This window comes from Lycium barbarum, chromosome 1, assembly GCF_019175385.1.
Source record: "Lycium barbarum isolate Lr01 chromosome 1, ASM1917538v2, whole genome shotgun sequence".
Taxonomy (NCBI): domain Eukaryota; kingdom Viridiplantae; phylum Streptophyta; class Magnoliopsida; order Solanales; family Solanaceae; genus Lycium; species Lycium barbarum.
The window spans coordinates 3250208-3272778 of NC_083337.1; the positions used below are offsets into that span (position 1 = coordinate 3250208).

Consider the following 22571-nt stretch of genomic DNA (forward strand, 5'->3'; position numbering starts at 1 on the left):
GTAAGTTCTCATTTTCTCCATAAATCAGTATCTGCAACCTTTTTGAATTTGTCATTTGCTCATTTTTCTACTATTTCATTGGTTTCAATTTACGTGTATTACTTTTTTATTTTTAAGTTTTTAATTCCAATATCTTCATTTTACTCTTAACAACTCTCTCTATAAGAATGACATGATATATTTAAATAAAGCCGCAAGATTTATACACACATTTAGTTTAAGAATACTAATATAATCTCGCGTATATGGTTGTTCAACAACTTTCTTCCTTTGACTTCTTTAGCTACTTCCACATTTTTAGTATTCGGGAAAGCTTGCTTTGTGGCAGAGCATTTAGCAATGCCAACAACCTAGTGAAAGGCCGGCTGTTTGTGAACATGTTCAAGGTAGGAGCCACAATGCAACTCACGAGTTTTAAAGAAATCAGTAACTTTTCTTTAAATTCTGTATTTATATATAATATGAACAAATGTAGTCATAACCAGTAAGTAAAATGAATTTTGATTCAGAATCTATAAATTAAAAATTCTAATTCCGCCTCTCTATAAGATTAAGACATGGCCTACCAAAAGTTTCCTTATATTCTTCAATCAAACTATAAAAGCAGATAGAATAATTTTTTTTCATAGAAGTCCTTGTATTGGAAGACAATAGAGCATAAATTTGGAAACTTCGAGGTTGAATGCCGTGCCTCTTCAGTAGTGGATCTCATAATTAGAGATTGTCTCGTTTCAATCGAGGAAAAAATAGAAAACAAAAATCACTACCTCGAGGAATTTTGTTCTGTAAAAATATATGTATTATGTTTGGTTTTTATTAGGGGCTTTAATACCAGCTAATATTGACAATTGTCACCAGGGATCATATATTTTATAGAGAAATATATACTCTTTACTTATCACTTTTGCTAAAGATAGTTATTCCAAAATATTTATCGTTTTAATAAAGTAAGAAGGAATTATGTTCTTTCAATTTTACCATTACTTCTCTAATAAATGTTCTAGAAAGAAGTGAAAAGATTTAGAAAGACATAATACATAAACAGATTCTCAAACTTGACCTCAGCTGGCAAGTATGCCTTCCAACTTTGGGTGTATATAAGTAGACTAATTGCTTCTTTAAATTCCTTGAGTTATAGAAGTAGTTGTGGTGATCGAAAAGAATACTAGTTAGTAATACAAATTCAGTTTTGTTGGTTTGAAGTTATATGCATGCTTGGTGCAAGAAAGTTTTACACTATCAAGTCATATATACCTACTGTAGCAGGAAATTACCTTATTTTCAAGATTAAAGTTTCACATCTAAAGAGGTTTATATGTAAATATCCTTTGGCTAGTTTAACATTGTAAAAAGTTCTTTACTCTGACGAACCTATTTCTCAGTTTGTCCTTTTTGATATAAGCATCCGGTATTCGAAATGTCTACCAACTCGACTAATCCAATATGCAAGTGTAGAGATTATTAAAGGAAAAAAATAAAAAACTTTTTATAAAAAAAACTCTTCATTACAGGGCTTGAACTCAAAACCTCAAAGAGTGTTTGATTTGCTGAAAAGTATTTTTCAATTTTCTCATGTTTAGTAAAACATTCTTTCTAGGAAAATAAATTCTTTAAAAATCGGGCAATTGACTTCCCTACCAGAATAGTAGAAAAAACAAGTTCTATAAGTAGCATTCCAAGATCGTTGTCTCTTCCTACTCCCTACGTACACAACCCTAAACTCCTTGATCACCCCACTCCCCTCACCTTCGAACACCTACTCCACCCCATTGTATTTTTGAGATTATATACATTTCTAGAAACAAAAAATAAGTAAAAAATTGCTTCCATTTAAAAAAAAAAAAAAGATTATGATTTTTTTGTTCATACCAAATACATCTCAAGAAGTGAAGAAATGTCATTTATTCCACCACTACTAGTTTTCTGTGGTGCTACATTAAAAGATTGTGTTTTACCATCAAAAGATGTGGTGCAGATAGTGTGGTTGCTTCTCCCTTAATCAAATGTCTCGAATTCGAGCTCTGAATATGAAAAAATACTTGACAGAAATCTCTGCACGGCGCGAATTCGAATATAATCGACCTCTAATACGGGTACTGAACACCGGATAGAAAAAAAATAAAGGATTGTGTTTCGTTAATATTGAGAATGTCTTGGTTCTTTCAATTTACTTTAATTCAGCGAAAGTGTAAAGCACGTGACTTTTGTCCGATACATAGCAATTCACTCAAAGAACGTTTATGTCCCCATTACAACTCTGGCTTTTTTCAGTTGGTCATTAGTCATTACTTTACTAAGTGCCCTTTAGACTGTCATCCAAAGTACACTAATTAATTATAGCACTGAGAAAGTAACAGCTACCTAAATAACCTCACCAAAATATACAGACACACATTTATTATAAAATCAAACAGTAGTTACTAGTACATTTTTCTTTTTTGCCATTTTTTGAGGTCTCCGTTTGTTTGCTTTTGAGTTCTTGTTTCACAAACATGTCTGCTAAAACAAGAATTTCTTGTCTAAGCTACATTAATAAAATTCTTGTTGTTCTCCTCCTATCAAGAACATCACATTCAGTTGAAGTATCACAGAGCTGTAATTTATTTCAAGGAAGTTGGGTTTTTGATGATTCTTATCCACTTTATGATTCTTTGGAGTGTCCTTTTATAGACCAAGGTCTCAATTGTCTCAAAAATGGAAGAACAGATCAACTTTACCTCAAATATAGATGGCAGCCAAATGATTGTGATCTGCCCAGGTAACAAAAATGGGTTCTCTTCTCCTATTAAATTACGTGCTTGCAGAGGCCAAGCTCGATTTTGAGTTTATGAGTTTTGAATTTAGTTAAATTATTATTTTAGTTAATGTTTTTTTTAAGGGGCGTGCATAAGATAAGCATGACAAGTAAAAATATATATATATATATATTTTTTTTTTAATTATCGTGGTGTTTAGGCCAGCTTGCGCACAAATAGGCTATTTCTATGGGTTAACTGCCACCTCCCGGGCAATTTGCAGGATTGCCCTTCGCTGGGGTGATCGTTAATTTTTGCCCCTCAAATTGGTGGTCTTTAACTTTTGTCCTTCACTAAAAATCCCTCGATTTCGCGTTCGAACCCCCGCTCAGTCAAAAATTTTAAAAGAATTCGCAAGGCAGAGTTCAAAACTCTCCTTAAGACAGAATTTGCATGGAAAGAATTTCAAATTCTGCCTATTTTGAAGGGCAAAAATTAAAGACCACCCCAAATGAAGGGCAATCCGCACAAAAAAAATGCTACCTCCCACTAGCATAAATACTAGATAATGCTGACCAAGACTTGACCAGATGGAAATAAATCACACAGTGTTTTTACCTCTAGTGGGAATTGGAATAGATTATGCTTTGTCACATAAACATATAGTAAATGCCTCCTCCCTTATAATTTTCTAAGATTATTTTTATAAAGAAAAAGTCCTATATTTTCTAGGAATCTTTTGGTCCAGTGAAATTTATAGAAAATATAGAAATTTTTTAGTGCTTTAGTTTTATTTTGTAAGATATTAGACCGAAATAAGCTACATAGAGCGACATGGTCAATATATGAGGATTCATAGAGTCGACCCAACTTGGTCCGGATTAGGCTTAGTAATAGTAGTTGTTATTTATACAGAAAAAATAAGAATTTCTTTCTGCTTCAAAATTATATGTAAACCATTAGATTTGTGGTCTATTGCTTTAGACCTCTCACACCTTTAAAATTCCTCAATGTATGGATGCTGCAATATTTGATTTTTTGAAATAGTTTCCATGTTACCCTAAAAAAAAAATGGTTACAGTTATCCTATAAATGCAGAACATGTGAGTTGCATCAGATATTAGTCAATATACTTATAGTACGTTGATTCCGCGATTGTATGATATAACAATTTGATTTCAAGCTTCACAATAGGTGACTACAATATATTGTTAAGATGATTTTTTGTGGATTTTGGCGTAGGTTCGATGGTGAAGATCTCCTGAAAAACTTCAGGGGCAAAAACTTCATGTTTGTGGGGGATTCCTTGAGCAGTAACCAGTGGCAATCACTAACATGCATGCTTCATGCTGCAGTTCCGAATTCTAATTACACATTTGACCAAACAAGAAACCGTTCCGTTCTCTCATTCCCGGTATGTCTACTTAATCGTTGCCCCTCTTTTTTTTGAATAACCGCGGTGTCCGAGCCAGCCTGCGCCCAAACTTCACTAATTTCAGAGTGTACCTGCTACCTCCCACAAGCACAGGTACTGGGTACCAAGGCGGGGACAGATAGAAAGAAATCACCTAGTGTGTTGTCTCCGCTGGATTTGAACCTGAGACCTCATGGTTCTTAACCCACTTAATCGTTGCCTCTCTATCATCTTCTATTTGGTAGACTTGGTAAAAGTGCTCCAACGATCAGGCTGAGGGCTGCCTCTTCTTCTCAGCACTATCCTTTCCTTAATACAAACCTTGAGTCATCAAAGCCACTCAGTTGGGCCTGGTCGCGCTTGCGTGACTAGCGCTTGAAAAGGCGAAACTCTAGGCCATATTTGGTGACCTATCTTCAATAGGGGCCTTTAACCTTTTGATTACAGTAAGAGTCAAAAGTTCCTGTTACTTGCAAAAGTTGTTTGCCTCCTTTCGCCTCACGAGGAATTAAAGCTTCCGAAAACAAGTAGTACTAATTTACTACATTAGTATGATTGAATATGATCCGACTTCATTTTCAAGAATACTAGCGTAACATATTAGTAAACGTTCTTTGATCCTGCTGAGAGGCTAATTGCTGGAATTCTTCCAGGCTTTGGACCAATTAATACTGGCCACATTCGAACAAGTCATTCATCTACACTCAGTATAATGTGCAAACCTGTGTGTATTATGAATGTCTAACAAGAGCCCTTACTCCTTCGATGTACAACAACAACAACATACCCAACTTAATTCCATAAGTGGGGTCTGGGGATGGTAGGATGTATCCGGACCTTACCCCTTTGATGTAACTGAAAAAAGTTACTTGATTTAGCAAATTTTCCTACATAATTGTTGTGGTTAGTGTTAAAAGGTTAAACTGCAGTCGTTCTTTGAATACTTAGCCAACAATGAATTTTCTGTCTGACACAAAGACGCATCAATGTTGATTTTTTTTAAAACTACACTAGAAGCTTCCATTATCATAAAGAAGCATCAACTTCTGGATACTTGAAGAAGATTCAGGAATTGCCCTGCTAACATCACATCCTATTATTGTCTCTATGTTGCACGGATTCTCCGAAAACACCATCATTGTGTGTCGGATGCTCTGAAACTAATGCATTTTTGGAAGATTTGAGCAAACATGGATTAGTGAGGGATTTGATGAACACTAAAAATCTATGTAGAATCTTCTTGTTCTGAAACTTCTATTAACTTCTATATGTATTCTGCGTTGCTTTCTGATGCTCCTTGATTTCTTCCCTTTTTTTTGCTTCTGAAGGAGTTTGAGTTCACAGTCACATTCTTGAAAAACGGATTTCTCGTTGACCTAGTGGTCGAGGAAGCAGGACGAGTTCTCAAGCTCGACTCTCTCAGCAGGACTGAACAGTGGAAAGGAGTTGATTTCTTAATCTTCAACAGCTACCATTGGTGGATACACACTGGACGTCTACAAACGTGCGCTTCTTCTTCACTAACTTAATAGAAACCAGACTTCACTCTTTCGAATTACAAGAAAAACATTATATTTTCGTGAGTTTGTTGCAGATGGGATTATTTTCAAGCTGGTGACAAACTCTACAAGGATATGGACCATATGGAAGCATACAGAATTGCTTTGACTACTTGGGCTAATTGGATTGATTCCAACATTGATCCTGCTGTGACTAAAGTGTTCTTCCAAGGAATTTCTGCTGTTCATTATCGGTAAGTTCTTAGATATCTTTTCTTCTTTCCTCCCCTAAACATTTAGGGGCTATTTGGTTGATTGTATTAGAATACCTCATAACTAATGCAATGTTTAGTTGGTTGCATAAGAAAAAAATGTTCTCCGTGCATGACTAATGCAGTGGTGGGTTGGCGGTACAAAATAATATCCGCATTAACTAGTCATGCGAGACTTATATCTTAATTTAATTATGAAGGATAAAATATGAAATAAGTATAGGCGTATTATCAGCAATACGAGGATTAGACTATTTAAAGACAAATTAAAAGTGCTCTTAAAGTAATTCCTAACATAACAAACCCTTTATTATTAATACTCGTATATTAATCCCTCCATCATTAATCACCGTATAACAATCTCTTCATTATTATTTACCGCATAAATAACTTTTGCATTATAATCTCAACATAAGCCTTAGAGCAACAGTAAAGTTGTCTCGAGTCGTAGAATCAGCCACCGATGCTTGTATCAGGGTAGACTGCCTATATTACATTCCCTTGGGTTCAGGGGCAGAGCTAGCATTTCCGGTTATAGGTTCGGCAGAACCCAGTAATTTTGGTACATATCTTATATTTGTGCTAAGAAATCCACTTAATATATATAAGAATTTATCAAGAACCCAGTAACTTTCTTTTTCTAGAATGTATGGCCCTTCCTCGGAGCATGCGTGAACACAAGATGCTTCATGCACGGGCTATCCATTGAAATCCAACCATACTAGTACGCGAACGAAACAACACAACACATTCGTCTCAATGAACCATATCAATCACATTTTCTTGCAGGTCTCCATTTAATATATGATTTGTCCTGTAAAATTTTGTTACCATTTCCTTCAACTTGGTTCTATTTCTCTTTTCAGTGGCAACGATTGGAATGAACCAAAGGTGCAAGATTGCGGTGGACAAACAAAGCCAATAGAGGGATCAACTTATCCAGGTGAAAGATATCCAGGAGAGGCAGTGGTTAAGAGTGTCCTAAGTAATATGACAAAGCCTGTCACTTTACTTGATATAACACTGCTTACGCAACTACGAAAAGACGGACACCCCTCGAGAATCGCCAGTGGCCCAACCGATTGCAGCCACTGGTGTGTAGCTGGTGTTCCAGATGCTTGGAATGAGCTATTGTACACAATCTTGCTCCAGAAATGATTTTCCAAAGATGGTGTATTTAACCACGAATCTCAATTTCATATATAAATGAAACTTGATGGCTAGGTGGCTTCCCCGTATAAGTTATACACAGAATAACACAAAATAGACTGTATAATTAATACTGTATGTATTATTTTCTCTAATACATCTTGCCAAGCGACCCTAAAAGACCGCATTCCGTTAACATTGAGAACTTTGGTTCTTTCTATTTAATTCAGCGTAAGTGTAAAGCCCGTGACTTTTGTCCGATACATAGCAATTCACTCAAATAATGTCCTATTACATCTCTGGCATTATTCAGTTGGTTAAAACTTTGGGAAAAGGACACTACATGGCTATTAGAAATTTGTTTGGGCTTAATGCTGCCAGTTGACCGTTCGGTCAAAAACTATTGTCAAACTTTAGCTCAGCAGCCCATTCACTATGAAAAAGATCAGACTTTTTATGGCGACTAAAAGTCGCCACTAAAGGTCAACGAAAAAAAATTCACATTGAGCCTTCAAAAAATATCTCAAAACATGTATAATATGTGTATAATTAGTAAGTAAATGTTGGTTAAGTCTTCAAGAAATATCCCAAAACATGTATAATAATTGTATAACATGTGAATTTAGTAAGTATATGTGGATTATACATTTATTAAATTCAAATTATACAACAATGATACATTTTCTATATACATATGATACATTTTCTTTACTACAATGACACAGTTTCTACACATATACTGAAATTAGTTGAAAAAAAGGCTAGGAGATGAAATTATTTTAAAAAGGCTAAAAATGTCTTTTAAGCTTCTTGGGCCATCTGGTTGTCAATAGTTTGGGCCGGATGGCCATTTGTGTTCTTTTCCGGGCAATTTGAGGGGCAAAATTTAAAGACCACCCCAGGGGCGGCTCAAGGGAGAGGCTAGTGAAGCCTTTGATGTAGGCCCCTAAAATTTGAGGCCCCAACTTTTTAAATTAATCATCAATTTTATGATTTATTCGCTTAGACAATATTGTAGTTTGTAGAAAATAAAAAAATAAAAAATATGTATAAAAAAACTGCCTACTTTTATCGTAGAAAACTTTGAATTAAACTACTCACATCTTCAAATTAGCAAAATAAAATTTTATATAACAACATCCAACGAATTGTATTATTATTATATAAAATTAAAAACTTTATTGTTTTTAAGAACACTACACTATACACTCTAAGTATGAAAAAAAACACATATATAGACATTTTATTAAAAATTGGCCTTAGGCCATTAATTTATTGAGGAACCAATTACATTAAAGGATAAACCTTATGATTATGAAACACAATTACTCCAACTCAATGTAAACAAAATGTGGAAGAACGGGGACGAAGTATCTTGAAACAATAAATCGATAGAAAAACATATCATAACAGTATTTTACCCATATATCTCCAAATTCTCTAAATGAGGAGATGACCTTAAGAGGATGCTTATACCATGAATCGTGTACTTTGTGATGGATGATTTTATTAGCAAGAACAGCGTGCTGGCTTTCGCTCCAGCATTTGATGGCTTGCATCTTGTTGAGATGTTTGTTTCTCGTTGATCATGTTTCTAGCTAAAAAGAATGTTAAAGAAACAATGTATTTTTTACTTTTCTTATATTGACATAATGAACTTCGAAATTCAACTTAAAAGTTAACATTGTAATGATTGTATCCAACCTAAGTTGTTTTAGGAATTTTATATGTATTCTGCTTAAATTCCACCAATACATTTGAAGTCGTGTTCCAAAGGTTGACAAAATCGAAAACTGTGAGGACATATGTGCACTCATGAAGACAAAGTTCTTTTGTTGCTATTATACCGGCTACTGCATGCAATCAACTTGTCCCTTATTGCTTTCTCGATTTTTTACTGGTGTGTCTAATTACTTTTAGCTCTAAATTCATGACAAATGAGAGACCACATAAAACTCTTAACAGAAGGAATTAATGTTTAATCTCACACATCACACAAAAATATATATAGATTAAAGATGATAACCAAAGGCTAATCAAATTTTGAGACCTCTAGTTGACTGAAGTTGTCCCCTCCCTCTCTGATACCAATTTCTGTAAGTGTTTTGAGCATTTTAATATCATTGAAATTGATATGTTAAAGTGTCTTTGACCATATCTTTCACATTTTTTCCATGTCTTTCATATTCTTTCCAGGTCTTTGAACATGTCTTTTACATTTTTTTGTGGTATAAAATGTGAGACCATGACAGCCATGTCTTTCACGTTTAAGCAGCCACAAAGAGACAAAGTTTGGTATTGTTTTCTCATGTTTTTGTGGTATAAAGTGTATAAAATGTGACCACTATACCATACCTTTCATCCATTATAAAAGGATGATATTATTCACCAATTCAAAGAGAATAACAAGAATAATAAAAAAATAATAAGTTCAATCCTTAACTTGTGGGTGTAGAGAGGAAAATATATATCCTTTGGAGAATTCATAAAAAGTGAGGAAAGTAAAAATAAACGAGTTTATTAGTTGAAGGAAGGTGTTTTTTTTTTTTTTTTTTTTTTTTTTTGTGGAGCTTTGGACTCAACATCTTGTCCAGAGTTTGTTGAGTTATACGACGTGATCGGGCTGTTGTATCCTGGAGGGGACAGTCAGAAAGATTATTACTGGACCGGTAGATTTGCTGCAGTGGGCTTGAATCTCCTTAAAGAGAGCGAGATATCCGCGCCTCAGCCTAAGAAATTTTTATTTTTCAATTGTAATTGTAATTTCATTGCAATATCACTAACAATTTTAAGGAGATTCAAATGGCTACAATTGAAAAATCGGCGGATGTCAAAGTAGGAAATCTTAACAAGCCATTTCGGTTCAACGGTACTCATTTTAAGAGATGGAAGGGTAAAGTACTTTTCTACTTAAGCTTTCTCAATGTTTCTTATGTGTTAACTGAGAAGAATCCAAATAAAATAGACAACGCTTCTATGAATGATGAAGAACTTATTTCTCTTCAAGAAAAAACTGAACAGTACGATGAAGATTCATACAAGTGTCGGTATTATTTACTTAATTGTCTATCAGATAATTTTTATGATAGAACTTACTCTACTGCAAAGAAAATTTGGAAAGCGTTGCAGAGTAAATATGATACCGAGGAGGCTGGAGCGAAAAAATAGCTGCTAGTAGATTTTTTCGTTTCCAAATGGTGGACAACAAATCAGTGGTAGACCAAGCCCAAGATTTTGTAATGATCGTTGGAGAGCTCAGGTCCGAGGAGATAAAAATTGGAGATAATCCTATTGTTTGTGGCATAATAGATAAACTTCCACCTTCATGGAAGGAATTGCAAAAAACTATGCGCCACAAACAAAAGGAAACCTCTCTTGAGACGTTGATTATGCGAATCCGCATGGAGGAAGAAGCAAGGGGGCAAGATGCACTTTTGCAAACGGAAGAGAGCAACTTACAACCCGTCACAAATAAGGTAAATTTAATTACTTCAAATAATGTTTCTCCTAATGCTAACAAAAATACCTCTATGAAGCCTATGAAGAAAATATTCAAGAAAAATAATGGTAGACCTCCCAAGAAAAATAATGGTGGTAACAACCAAGCACAAAATGGAGGACCATGCTTTGTCTGTGGCAAGAGTGGGCATATTGCTCGATTTTGCAAGTTTTGAAAACGTGGTCCTACACCTCAGGCAAACGTTACCGAAGAGCCACTTGTGGCGGTGATAACAGACATAAATATGGTTGAAAATGTTGATGGATGGTGGGCTGATTCTGGTGCAAACCGTCATGTCTGCTATGACAAAGATTGGTTCAAAGTGTACACTCCATTTGAGGAGCCCAAAACCATCATGCTTGGTGATTCTCACACTACTCAAGTGCTTGGAAAGGGAGATGTCGAGTTGAGCTTTACCTCAGGAAGGATGTTAACTTTAAAAGATGTACTTTTTACTCCTTCCATGAGGAAAAATTTGATGTCTAGTTTTCTTCTTAATAAAGCAGGCTTCAAACAAATTATTAAGTCTGATCAATATGTAATAGTGAAAAAAGGTATTTTTGTGGGAAAAGGATATGCCTGTGATGGGATGTTTAAGTTGAATGTTGAGATGAATAAAGTTACTAATTCTGTTTACATGCTTTCTTCCACTAATTTTTGGCATGCTCGTTTGTGTCATATTAATAATCGTTATGTGGGAATCATGAGTAGATTAGGATTAATCCCAATGATTAAAAAGGATTTTGAAAAATGTGAGGCTTGTAGTAAAGCCAAAATCACAAAAAGGCCTCATTTCCAAGTTGAAAGAAAAACTGAATTATTAGAGTTCATTCATACTGATATTTGTGAACTTGGAGGAATTTTAACTCGTGGAGGAAATAGATACTTTATTACTTTTATTGTTGATTTTTCCAAGTACACATATGTTCTCTTGATGAAAAATAAAAGTGATGCTTTTGAAAATTTTAAAATTTATCTTCATGAAGTTGACAATCAGTTTGGTAGAAAAATAAAAAGAATTAGAAGTGATAGAGGCCGTGAATATGAGTCTAATGAGTTTAATTCTTTTATTAGATCGTTGGGAATAATTCATGAAACTACTCCACCTTACTCTCCTGCATCTAATGGTGTAGCGGAGAGAAAAAATAGAACTTTGGTTGAGTTGATAAATGTCATGCATATTGAGTCTAGTGCACCTTTAAATTTTTGGGGTGAAACTATTTTAACTGCTTGTTATGTGTTGAATCGTGTGCCTCATAAAAAACTAAATTAACACCATTTGAGTTGTGGAGAGATCACAAGCCAAATTTGAGATATCTAAGAGTTTGGGGTTGTCTAGCTTATGTAAGGCTAATGGATCCCAAAATAAGTAAATTGGGTAAAAAAGTTACTACTTATGCTTTTCTTGGTTATGCTTCAAATAGTACAACCTATAGATTTTTTTAGTCTTGAAGATAATATAATAATAGAATCAGGAGATGCTATTTTTCATGAAAATAAATTTCCATTTGATTCTAAAAATAGTGGGGGTCATAGGACTAATGAAAATATTTTGTCACTACCTAGCTCTTCTACTTCTGTTTTGAAAAATAAAGAAAGTGATGATTTTGAGTTAAGAAGAAGTAAAAGAGCTAGAGTAGAAAAAGATTTTGGTCCTGATTTTTATGTTTTAACGTTGGAAATGACCCTCTCAATTTACAAGAAGCTTTATCTTCACATGATGCTATTTTTTGGAAAGAGGCTGTAAATGATGAAATGGAATCACTTATTTTCAATAAAACTTGGAAGTTAGTTGATTTACCACCGGGTTGTAAAACAATTGGGTGTAAATGGGTCCTTAGAAAAAAGTTAAAACCGGATGGCTCTGTTGATAAATATAAGGCTAGACTAGTTGCTAAAGGTTTTAAACAACTAGAAGGCCTAGAATTTTTTTATATTTTTTCTCCGGTAACTAGAATTACATCCATAAGGCTTCTAATTGCTATTGCTGCAATTTTTGATTTGCACATTCACCAAATGGATGTAAAAACTGCTTTTTAAAATGGGGACCTAAATGAGGAAATTTACATGGAACAACCCGAAGGTTTTATTGAAGCAGGCCAAGAAAGCAAAGTGTGTAAACTTACTAAATCCCTATATGTCTTGAAACAGGCACCAAAGCAATGACATGAGAAATTTGATTCCTGCATGATTGAAAATGGTTTTAAAACAAACGAATGTGATAAGTGCATCTATCACAAGTCTTGGAATAATTCACATGTTATTGTTTGCCTCTATGTTGATGATTTATTGATCTTTGGCTCTAACATGAATGGTATTGGTGAAACTAAAAATATTCTTAGAAGCCATTTTGACATGAAAGATCTTGGTGAGACAAATTTAATTCTTGGAATAAAAATTACTAAAACATGTGATGGAATATTCATTGACCAGTCACATTATGTTGAGAAAATCTTGAAAAAATATAACTTTCTTGATTGCAAGCATGTTATAACTCCTTTTGATTCAAGTGTTCACTTGTTTCCTGTTCAAAATGACAATGATGTGATAAATCAAAAGGAATATGCTAGCTTAATTGGAAGTTTAAGATATGTGACTGATTACACTAGGCCTGATATTGCGTATGCAGTTGGAGTACTTAGCAGGTTTACAAGCAAGCCAGGTAGTGAACATTGGCATGCCATAACGAGAGTTATGAAATATTTAGTTGGTACAAAAACCTATGGCTTGTTTTATAAAAAATATCCTGCTGTACTTGAAGGCTTTACTGATGCAGATTGGAACACTTTATCTGGTGATTCCTGTTCGACCACTGGTTATATTTTTACGTTGGCAGGTGGTGCTATTTGTTGGAAATCAAAAAAGCAAACTATTATTGCTAACTCTACCATGGAGGCTGAACTAATAGCTTTAGCTTCAGCTAGTGAAGAAGCGAATTGGTTAAGAGATTTATTATTTCAAATTCCTTATTTTGAAAAATCAATTCCTCCTATTTTAATTCATTGTGATAGCACCGCTGCAATTGGTAGAGTTCAAAACCGTTATTATAACGGTAAATCCAGACCTATAAGGAGAAAACACAGTACTGTGAGATCATATTTGACAAGTGGTACATTTAATGTTGATTATGTTAAATCTTGTGATAATCTTGCAGATCCACTAACCAAGGCCTTGGCAAGAGAAAAGGTATGGAGCACATCGAGGGGGATGGGATTGAAGCCCATAAATTCATGAGTCGTATATGAGGAAACCCAACCTGGGGACTAGAGATCCTATAACCAGGTTTAATGGGAAAAACGAATCATATGATGACTTGTTGAGAAAAATGCACTATTTTATTTATTCCCTCCCTATGGTGTAAGTGCATTATTCTGTAACAATTTGTGGAGGTTGAGTTTATAAACTCTTAGTGAAACTCTGTAGCTCGTATGAGTGGGGTGTTAAGTTACAGAAGCACTCTTGACAGGTTTCACCTATGTGAGTGTGGAAGTTACAAAAGCACTCACGAAAACCGGGATAGCATAAGGCCGTAATGTGCTGGCTATTAAAGCTCATGTCAACACCTTGATTATTATGTGTAAGCAGTAATTCTTTATTTCCCTTAAGCAGTCATAGTTCAAGTCTGAGACCACTACGGCTCTGGAGTAAAGATTATTGTTTTACTAAGTGGAGGTTCAATGCAGAGCACACCTTCATTATGCATACTAGTCTACCTTCAACTGATAAGCTCTCTTATATTAATATTAAAATGAGTGGGGGATTGTAAGTGTTTTGAGCATTTTAATATCATTGAAATTGATATGTTAAAGTGTCTTTGACCATGTCTTTCACATTCTTTTGTGGTATAAAATGTGAGACCATGGCAGCCATGTCTTTCACGTTTAAGCAGCCACAAAGAGACAAAGTTTGGTATTGTTTTCTCATATTTCTGTGGTATAAAGTGTATAAAATGTGACCACTATACCATACCTTTCATCCATTATAAAACGATGCTATTATTCACCAATTCAAAGAGAATAACAAGAATAAAAAAAAAAAAAAAAGTTCAATCCTTAACTTGTGGGTGTAGAGAGGAAAATATATATCCTTTGGAGAATTCATAAAAAGTGATGAAAGTAAAAATAAAAGAGTTTATTAAATGAAGGAAGGTGTTTTTTTTTTGTGGAGCTTTGGACTCAACATCTTGTTCAGAGTTTGTTGAGTTATACGACGTGATCGGGCTGTTGTATCCTGGAGGGGACAAGTCAGAAAGATTACTGCTGGACCGGTAGATTTGCTGCAGTGGGCTTGAATCTCCTTAAAGAGAGCGAGATATCCGCGCATCAGCCTAAAAAAATTTTATTTCTTCATTTTTATTTTTCAATTGTAATTGTAATTTCATTACAATATCACCAACAATTTCTGAAACTAAAAAAAAAAAAAAAAAGGGTTGTCCCCTTTCTCCCTACATTCAAAAGCTGAAGTTTACAAGCTTTGAGTTGACATGTAAAAAAAAGAGAACTTTTGAATGGCTGTGATCTATATTGCTATTCATAAAAAGTTAACATTGTAATGATTGTATCCAACCTAAGTTGTTTTAGGAATTTTATATGTAATCTGCTTAAATTCCACCAATACATTTGAAGTCGTGTTCCAAAGGTTGACAAAATCGAAAACTGTGAGGACATATGTGCACTCATGAAGACAAAGTTCTTTTGTTGCTATCATACCAGCTACTGCAATCAACTTGTCCCTTATTGCTTTCTCGGTTTTTTTACTGGTGTGTCTAATTACTTTTAGCTCTAAATCCATGACAAATGAGAGACCACATAAAACTCTTAACAGAAGGAATTAATGTTTAATCTCACACATCACACAAAAATATATATAGATTAAATATGATAACCAAAGGCTAATCAAATTTTGAGACCTCTAGTTGACTGAAGTTGTCCCCTCCATCTCTAATACCAATTTCTGAAACTAAAAAAAAAAGGGTTGTCCCCTCCCTCCCTTCCTCCCTACATTCAAAAGCTGAAGTTTACAAGCTTTGAGTTGACATGTAAAAAAAAAGGAGAACTTGTAAGTGTCTTTTTAACATTTTAATATTATTCAAAGTATTTTTTCTTCTTCCTTTGACCATACATTTCACATAGTAGCAGCCAATGTTTTTCACATTGGTAGCAGCCACAAAGATACAAATTTGGTACAAATGTTTCTCACGTTTTTGTGGTAAAAAATGTGACTACTATACCTTTTCATCCATTATATAAGGATGAATTATTATCCACCAATTGATATATTGAAGAAAAAAAATAAGTTCAATCCTTAACTTGTGAGTGTAGAGAGGAAAATATATATCCTTTGGAGAATTCATAAAAAGTGAGGAAAGTAGAAAATAAAAGAGTTTATTAGTTGAAGGAAGGTGTTCTCTTTTGGTGGAGCTTTGGACTCAACATCTTGTCCAGAGTTTGTTGAGTTATACGACGTGATCGGGCTGTTGTATCCTGGAGGGGACAAGTCAGAAAGATTACTGCTGGACCGGTAAATTTGCTTCAGTGGGCTTGAATCTCCTTAAAGAGAGCGAGATATCCGCGCTTCAGCCGAAGAAATTTTTATCTTTCAATTATAATTGTTATTTCATTGTAATATCCCCTACAATTTTAAGGAGATTCAAATGGCTACAATTGAAAAATCGGCGGATGTCAAAGTAGGAGATCTTAACAAGCCATTTTGGTTCAACGATACTCATTTTAAGAGATGGAAGGGTAAAGTACTTTTTTACTTAAGCTTTCTCAATGTTTCTTATGTGTTAACTGAGTAGAATCCAAATAAAATAGACAACGCTTCCATGAATGATAAAGAACTTATTTCTCTTCAAGAAAAAACTGAACAGTACGATGAAGATTCATACAAGTGTCGGTATTATTTACTTAATTGTCTATCAGATAATTTTTATGATAGAACTTACTCTACTGCAAAGAAAATTTGGAAAGCGTTGCAGAGTAAATATGATACCGAGGAGGCTGGAGCGAAAAAATATGCTGCTAGTAGATTTTTTCGTTTCCAAATGGTGGACAACAAATCAGTGGTAGACCAAGCCCAAGATTTTATAATGATCATTGGAGAACTCAGGTCCGAGGATATAAAAATTGGAGATAATCTTATTGTTTGTGGCATAATAGATAAACTTCCACCTTCATGGAAGGAATTTCAAAAAACTATGCGCCACAAACAAAAGGAAACCTCTCTTGAGACGTTGATTATGCGAATCCGCATGGAGGAAGAAGCAAGGGGGTGAGTTGACAAATGCCATGCTTATTGAGTCTAGTGCACCTTTAAATTTTTGGGGTGAAGCTATTTTAACTGCTTGTTATGTGTTGAATCGTGTGCCTCATAAAAAACTAAATTAACACCATTTGAGTTGTGGAGAGATCACAAGCCAAATTTGAGATATCTAAGAGTTTGGGGTTGTCTAGCTTATGTAAGGCTAATGGATCCCAAAATAAGTAAATTGGGTAAAAAAGTTACTACTTATGCTTTTCTTGGTTATGCTTCAAATAGTACAACCTATAGATTTTTTTAGTCTTGAAGATAATATAATAATAGAATCAGGAGATGCTATTTTTCATGAAAATAAATTTCCATTTGATTCTAAAAATAGTGGGGGTCATAGGACTAATGAAAATATTTTGTCACTACCTAGCTCTTCTACTTCTGTTTTGAAAAATAAAGAAAGTGATGATTTTGAGTTAAGAAGAAGTAAAAGAGCTAGAGTAGAAAAAGATTTTGGTCCTGATTTTTATGTTTTAACGTTGGAAATGACCCTCTCAATTTACAAGAAGCTTTATCTTCACATGATGCTATTTTTTGGAAAGAGGCTGTAAATGATGAAATGGAATCACTTATTTTCAATAAAACTTGGAAGTTAGTTGATTTACCATCGGGTTGTAAAACAATTGGGTGTAAATGGGTCCTTAGAAAAAAGTTAAAACCGGATGGCTCTGTTGATAAATATAAGGCTAGACTAGTTGCTAAAGGTTTTAAACAACTAGAAGGCCTAGAATATTTTTATACTTTTTCTCCGGTAACTAGAATTACATCCATAAGGCTTCTAATTGCTATTGCTGCAATTTTTGATTTTCACATTCACCAAATGGATGTAAAAACTGCTTTTTTAAATGGGGACCTAAATGAGGAAATTTACATGGAACAACCCGAAGGTTTTATTGAAGCAGGCCAAGAAAGCAAAGTATGTAAACTTACTAAATCCCTATATGACTTGAAACAGGCACCAAAGCAATGGCATGAGAAATTTGATTCCTGCATGATTGAAAATGGTTTTAAAACAAACGAATGTGATAAGTGCATCTATCACAAGTCTTGGAATAATTCACATGTTATTGTTTGCCTCTATGTTGATGATTTATTGATCTTTGGATCTAACATGAATGGTATTGGTGAAACTAAAAATATTCTTAGAAGCCATTTTGACATGAAAGATCTTGGTGAGGCAAATTTAATTTTTGGAATAAAAATTACTAAAACATGTGATGGAATATTCCTTGACTAGTCACATTATGTTGAGAAAATATTGAAAAAATATAACTTTCTTGATTGCAAACATGTTATAACTCCTTTTGATTCAAGTGTTCGCTTGTTTCATGTTCAAAGTGACAATGATGTGATAAATCAAAAGGAATATGCTAGCTTAATTGGAAGTTTAAGATATGTGACTGATTGCACTAGGCCTGATATTGCGTATGCAGTTGGAGTACTTAGCAGGTTTACAAGCAAGCCAGGTAGTGAACATTGGCATGCCATAACAAGAGTTATGAAATATTTAGTTGACACAAAAACCTATGGCTTATTTTATAAAAAATATCCTGCTGTACTTGAAGGCTTTACTGATGCAGATTGGAACACTTTATCTGGTGATTCCTGTTCTACCACTGGTTATATCTTTACATTGGCAGGTGGTGCTATTTGTTGGAAATCAAAAAAGCAAACTATTATTGCTAGTTCTACCATGGAGGCTGAACTAATAGCTTTAGCTTCAGCTAGTGAAGAAGCGAATTGGTTAAGAGATTTATTATTTCAAATTCCTTATTTTGAAAAACCAATTCCTCCTATTTTAATTCATTGTGATAGTACCGCTGCAATTGGTAGAGTTCAAAACCGTTATTATAACGGTAAATCCAGATCTATAAGGAGAAAACACAGTACTGTGAGATCATATTTGACAAGTGGTACAATTAATGTTGATTATGTTAAATCTTGTGATAATCTTGCAGATCCACTAACCAAGGCCTTGGCAAGAGAAAAGGTCTGGAGAAAATCGAGGGGGATGGGATTGAAGCCCATAAATTCATAAGTCGTATATGAGGAAACCCAACCTGGGGACTAGAGATCCTATAACCAGGTTTAATGGGAAAAACGAATCATATGATGACTTGTTGAGAAAAATGCACTATTTTATTTATTCCCTCCCTATGGTGTAAGTGCATTATTCTGTAACAATTTGTGGAGGTTGAGTTTATAAACTCTTAGTGAAACTCTGTAGCTCATATGAGTGGGGTGTTAAGTTACAGAAGCACTCTTGACAGATTTCACCTATGTGAGTGTGGAAGTAGGCCGCTTTCTATGAGAATTGGGCTCGTTCTCAAAAGCACTCATGAAAATCGGAATAGCACAAGGCCGTAATGTGCTGGCTATTAAAGCTCATGTCAACACCTTGATTATTATGTGTAAGCAGTAATTCTTTATTTCCCTAAAGCAGTCATAGTTCAAGTCTGAGACCACTACGGCTCTGGAGTAAAGATTATTGTTTTACTAAGTGGAGGTTCAATGCAGAGCACACCTTCATTATGCATATTAATCTACCTTCAGCTGATAAACTATCTTAGATTAATATTAAAATGAGTGGGGGATTGTAAGTGTCTTTTGAACATTTTAATATTATTCAAATTATTTTTTCTTCTTCCTTTGACCATACATTTCACATGGTAGCAGCCAATGTTTTTCACATTGGTAGCAGCCACAAAGATACAAATTTGGTACAAATGTTTCTCACGTTTTTGTGGTAAAAAAATGTGACTACTATTGTCACGACCCAACCCCGTGGGCCGCGACCAAATGCCCTAGCTGGGCACCTATACGTACCCGATACCCAAATTAGCATATTATCAGAATAATAATATAATAATAACATTAGTGGATGCTACAGAATTTAGCAGAAGAGCAGACTTGGCACACAGAAGCCGATAAGGCTATCAGAAAACAAAACATCCCAAACATATGTACAGAACCCACACAGGTGTATCCACAGACCTCTACAGAACATATCATAATCATAAGACGGGACAGGGCCCCGTCATACCCTGAACAAAGTACATATCCAGATAGCAGTGACAGACTGTACCAAAAGATGGGCTCTGTAGAAGAGAGCGCCCCAAAATAGCAGAAATGGGATCCTAAACGTGCGGATCAGCAAACCTGTCGTCCGTACCTGCGCGACATGAAAATGCAGCCCCCGAAGAAAGGGGGTCAGTACGAAATATGTACTGAATATGTAAAGCGGAATCACAGAAGTCAAATCATAATGATTACAGAAAATGGGTACAAAATCCAGAGTGTCAAATGCATATTTCCAAATCAGACAGAATGTGTACAGAAACATATGTCATATCATATCCGATCCCTGCCACGGGACTCGGCAGACAGAACGTGGTCACCCTCCCGACACTGGTGCCATAATACAGAGGAATCAGAAAAGGGGGCGTGGCCCCGTATCATAAAATGTCATATCAGAATGGCCATAACAGATCAGATCAGAATAGGCGGACATGGCACATCATACTCCACAGACCCATGTACACGTATACCTGCCCCCTCACATCGGGGCGCGGCGAACAATGCAGAGAATTACGCTTGACAACATATCCTGGCCCGGGCTCAGTGTGGGAAACATTGGGACATCCACGAATGGAGTAGTGAGAGACTAATGCAATTTAAAAATATAATAAATGTTTTCAAAGACTCGATGAAGCGTATCAAAGACAAACAAATCCAATGGGGTCGGACAGAATCATAGTAAATGTATTTCGGATATCATAATAAATTACAGATGTATAACTTTCCCGAAGTCATTCCGAGTGTCAAAATAATTTATAATATTTGACAGAATATTTAAAATAATATTCGTTAAGCGATTAGTAGGGTAATTAAAACATTTCTTTCAAAAATCGCTTAAAAAGGAAGCTTTAACACATTAGGGGCAAAAACGTAAATAGTGGGCCCGCCTCAGAACAAATAAGGCGGCGGGCTCAAATTGTGCCCTCTAAACATATAATATCATCTACGAAGGTTATACAGACATCCTATGACTTTCTGAGTAATTTAGAGCACAATTGCATAATTTCATAAAAAGCGTATCAAAATGGTTCAATTCTACTGTAGGAAAAACTGAAATTTTGTCTTGCGGATTCCGAGGGCCAAGAGGTCCTTCGAGGCCCGGATCCGACCCTAATACACTAAGGGCATGCCAAGGGAAGAATTGGGTTTGCTTTACATACCTTTCACGCTCCTTAAGCCTTTCCAATCTCACTTCCCGTTTCGTCGAAAAACTGCAATTGGTCAAGTTTACCAATTGTAAGCTATGAATACCAAAGTTTCTACCTAAGGCATATTTGGCTACCGAAATTTCGGCAGCACTTCCCCTATACATATAGCACCCCGAGAATTTAACTCGACTATAAATCATCAACAACAACCCAAACGACAACATCAATATCAACAATGAATCATTAAAAACGCAAATATCCTTCAACTAGTCATTTTTCTCACTAGTTGACATAATCTTCAATTCAACCCAAATTTCAACTAAGATCAATAATTTCATAATCAACAACCATCATGATCATCACCATATAGTTCTAGAAACATTTCATATCGTTTACTTAAGATATACACTCGATATACATGATATACAATCTTCCGCCAAAATCATAACTTATGCAAAACATCAAATCTTTGGCATACAACTTCATGACAAGTTTCCAACTTCCAAATTCATCAATGGTCATCACAACTAACAACCAAACAACTTCATTTCCTTAATGTCGGAAAAATCATACTAAAACGACATAAGTTTCTACATTCCAATTCAATACAAACTTATATCATTCTAACTTCATTTACATATCAAGCATTACAACAACACTCCAATACTCTAAACAAACTTAATCCATTTCATTCCCAAGTCAAATATACCACACGGCCATATGCTATTTTTCTCCATTCAATCAAATTTATTCCACTTTCATTCTCAACATAAATTCCATCACATTCACAACTAGAATACAACATGAATTCTATACATTTTTGGCTATACAACATGCATATACACACGGCTACAAGTCATATACCAAACCCACATTGCAAACTTCTATTTCTTCATACAATCAACACATTTCCATAAACTACAACACAATCAAAACTTCATAACACAAATAAAAGGTAGAAATTCTTACCTTTTCTTCAAGTTTTCTTCACTTGGATATATGATCACTTTGGTGAATTGGATGCTCCCCACTCCAAACCAACTATACCAAGTTACAAAGGAACCTTAACTTAGTAGGAAAATCACAAAAGAAAATTTTTTGGAACAAGATTTTGGATAGCTATTTTCCCATGGCCAAACCCGAAACCCCCTTTTTTTCTCTTGTTCTTGACTTCTTTCTTGCTTATTTTTTTTCTAAGTCTCTTAATGCCTTAAGTCTTCTAATGTCTATCATTTAAAGACTTGGTCACATGACCAAGCACATGACCAAGTAATGGGCTTGGATCATGGCCTTAAGTTAATTAATCCATGGAAATTTAGTACAATTTTTTTTGGGCTTGGGCCAAGGCCATCATGGCCGGCCACCCCTAATCTTTTGGGCCTCAATTTGCTTCTTATTTTACAAGCCCAATAACTTGTGGATCGGATTTTGTAATTCCCGAAACTAATTTCCAAAATTCTAAAAT

The 22571-nt window shown here is 34.9% G+C and overlaps 1 protein-coding gene across 1 annotated transcript; it reads left to right on the forward strand.

The window, feature by feature from the left end:
• Window positions 1-2354: 2354 nt before the first annotated feature.
• On the forward strand, window positions 2355-7143 carry LOC132629175 (protein trichome birefringence-like 42). The gene is made up of 5 exons (XM_060344904.1): window positions 2355-2758; window positions 3978-4149; window positions 5478-5653; window positions 5744-5902; window positions 6787-7143. The coding sequence occupies exons 1-5, from the start codon at window positions 2493-2495 to the stop codon at window positions 7076-7078; spliced, it is 1065 nt and encodes a 354-aa protein (XP_060200887.1). The 5' UTR covers window positions 2355-2492; the 3' UTR covers window positions 7079-7143.
• Window positions 7144-22571: the final 15428 nt, after the last annotated feature.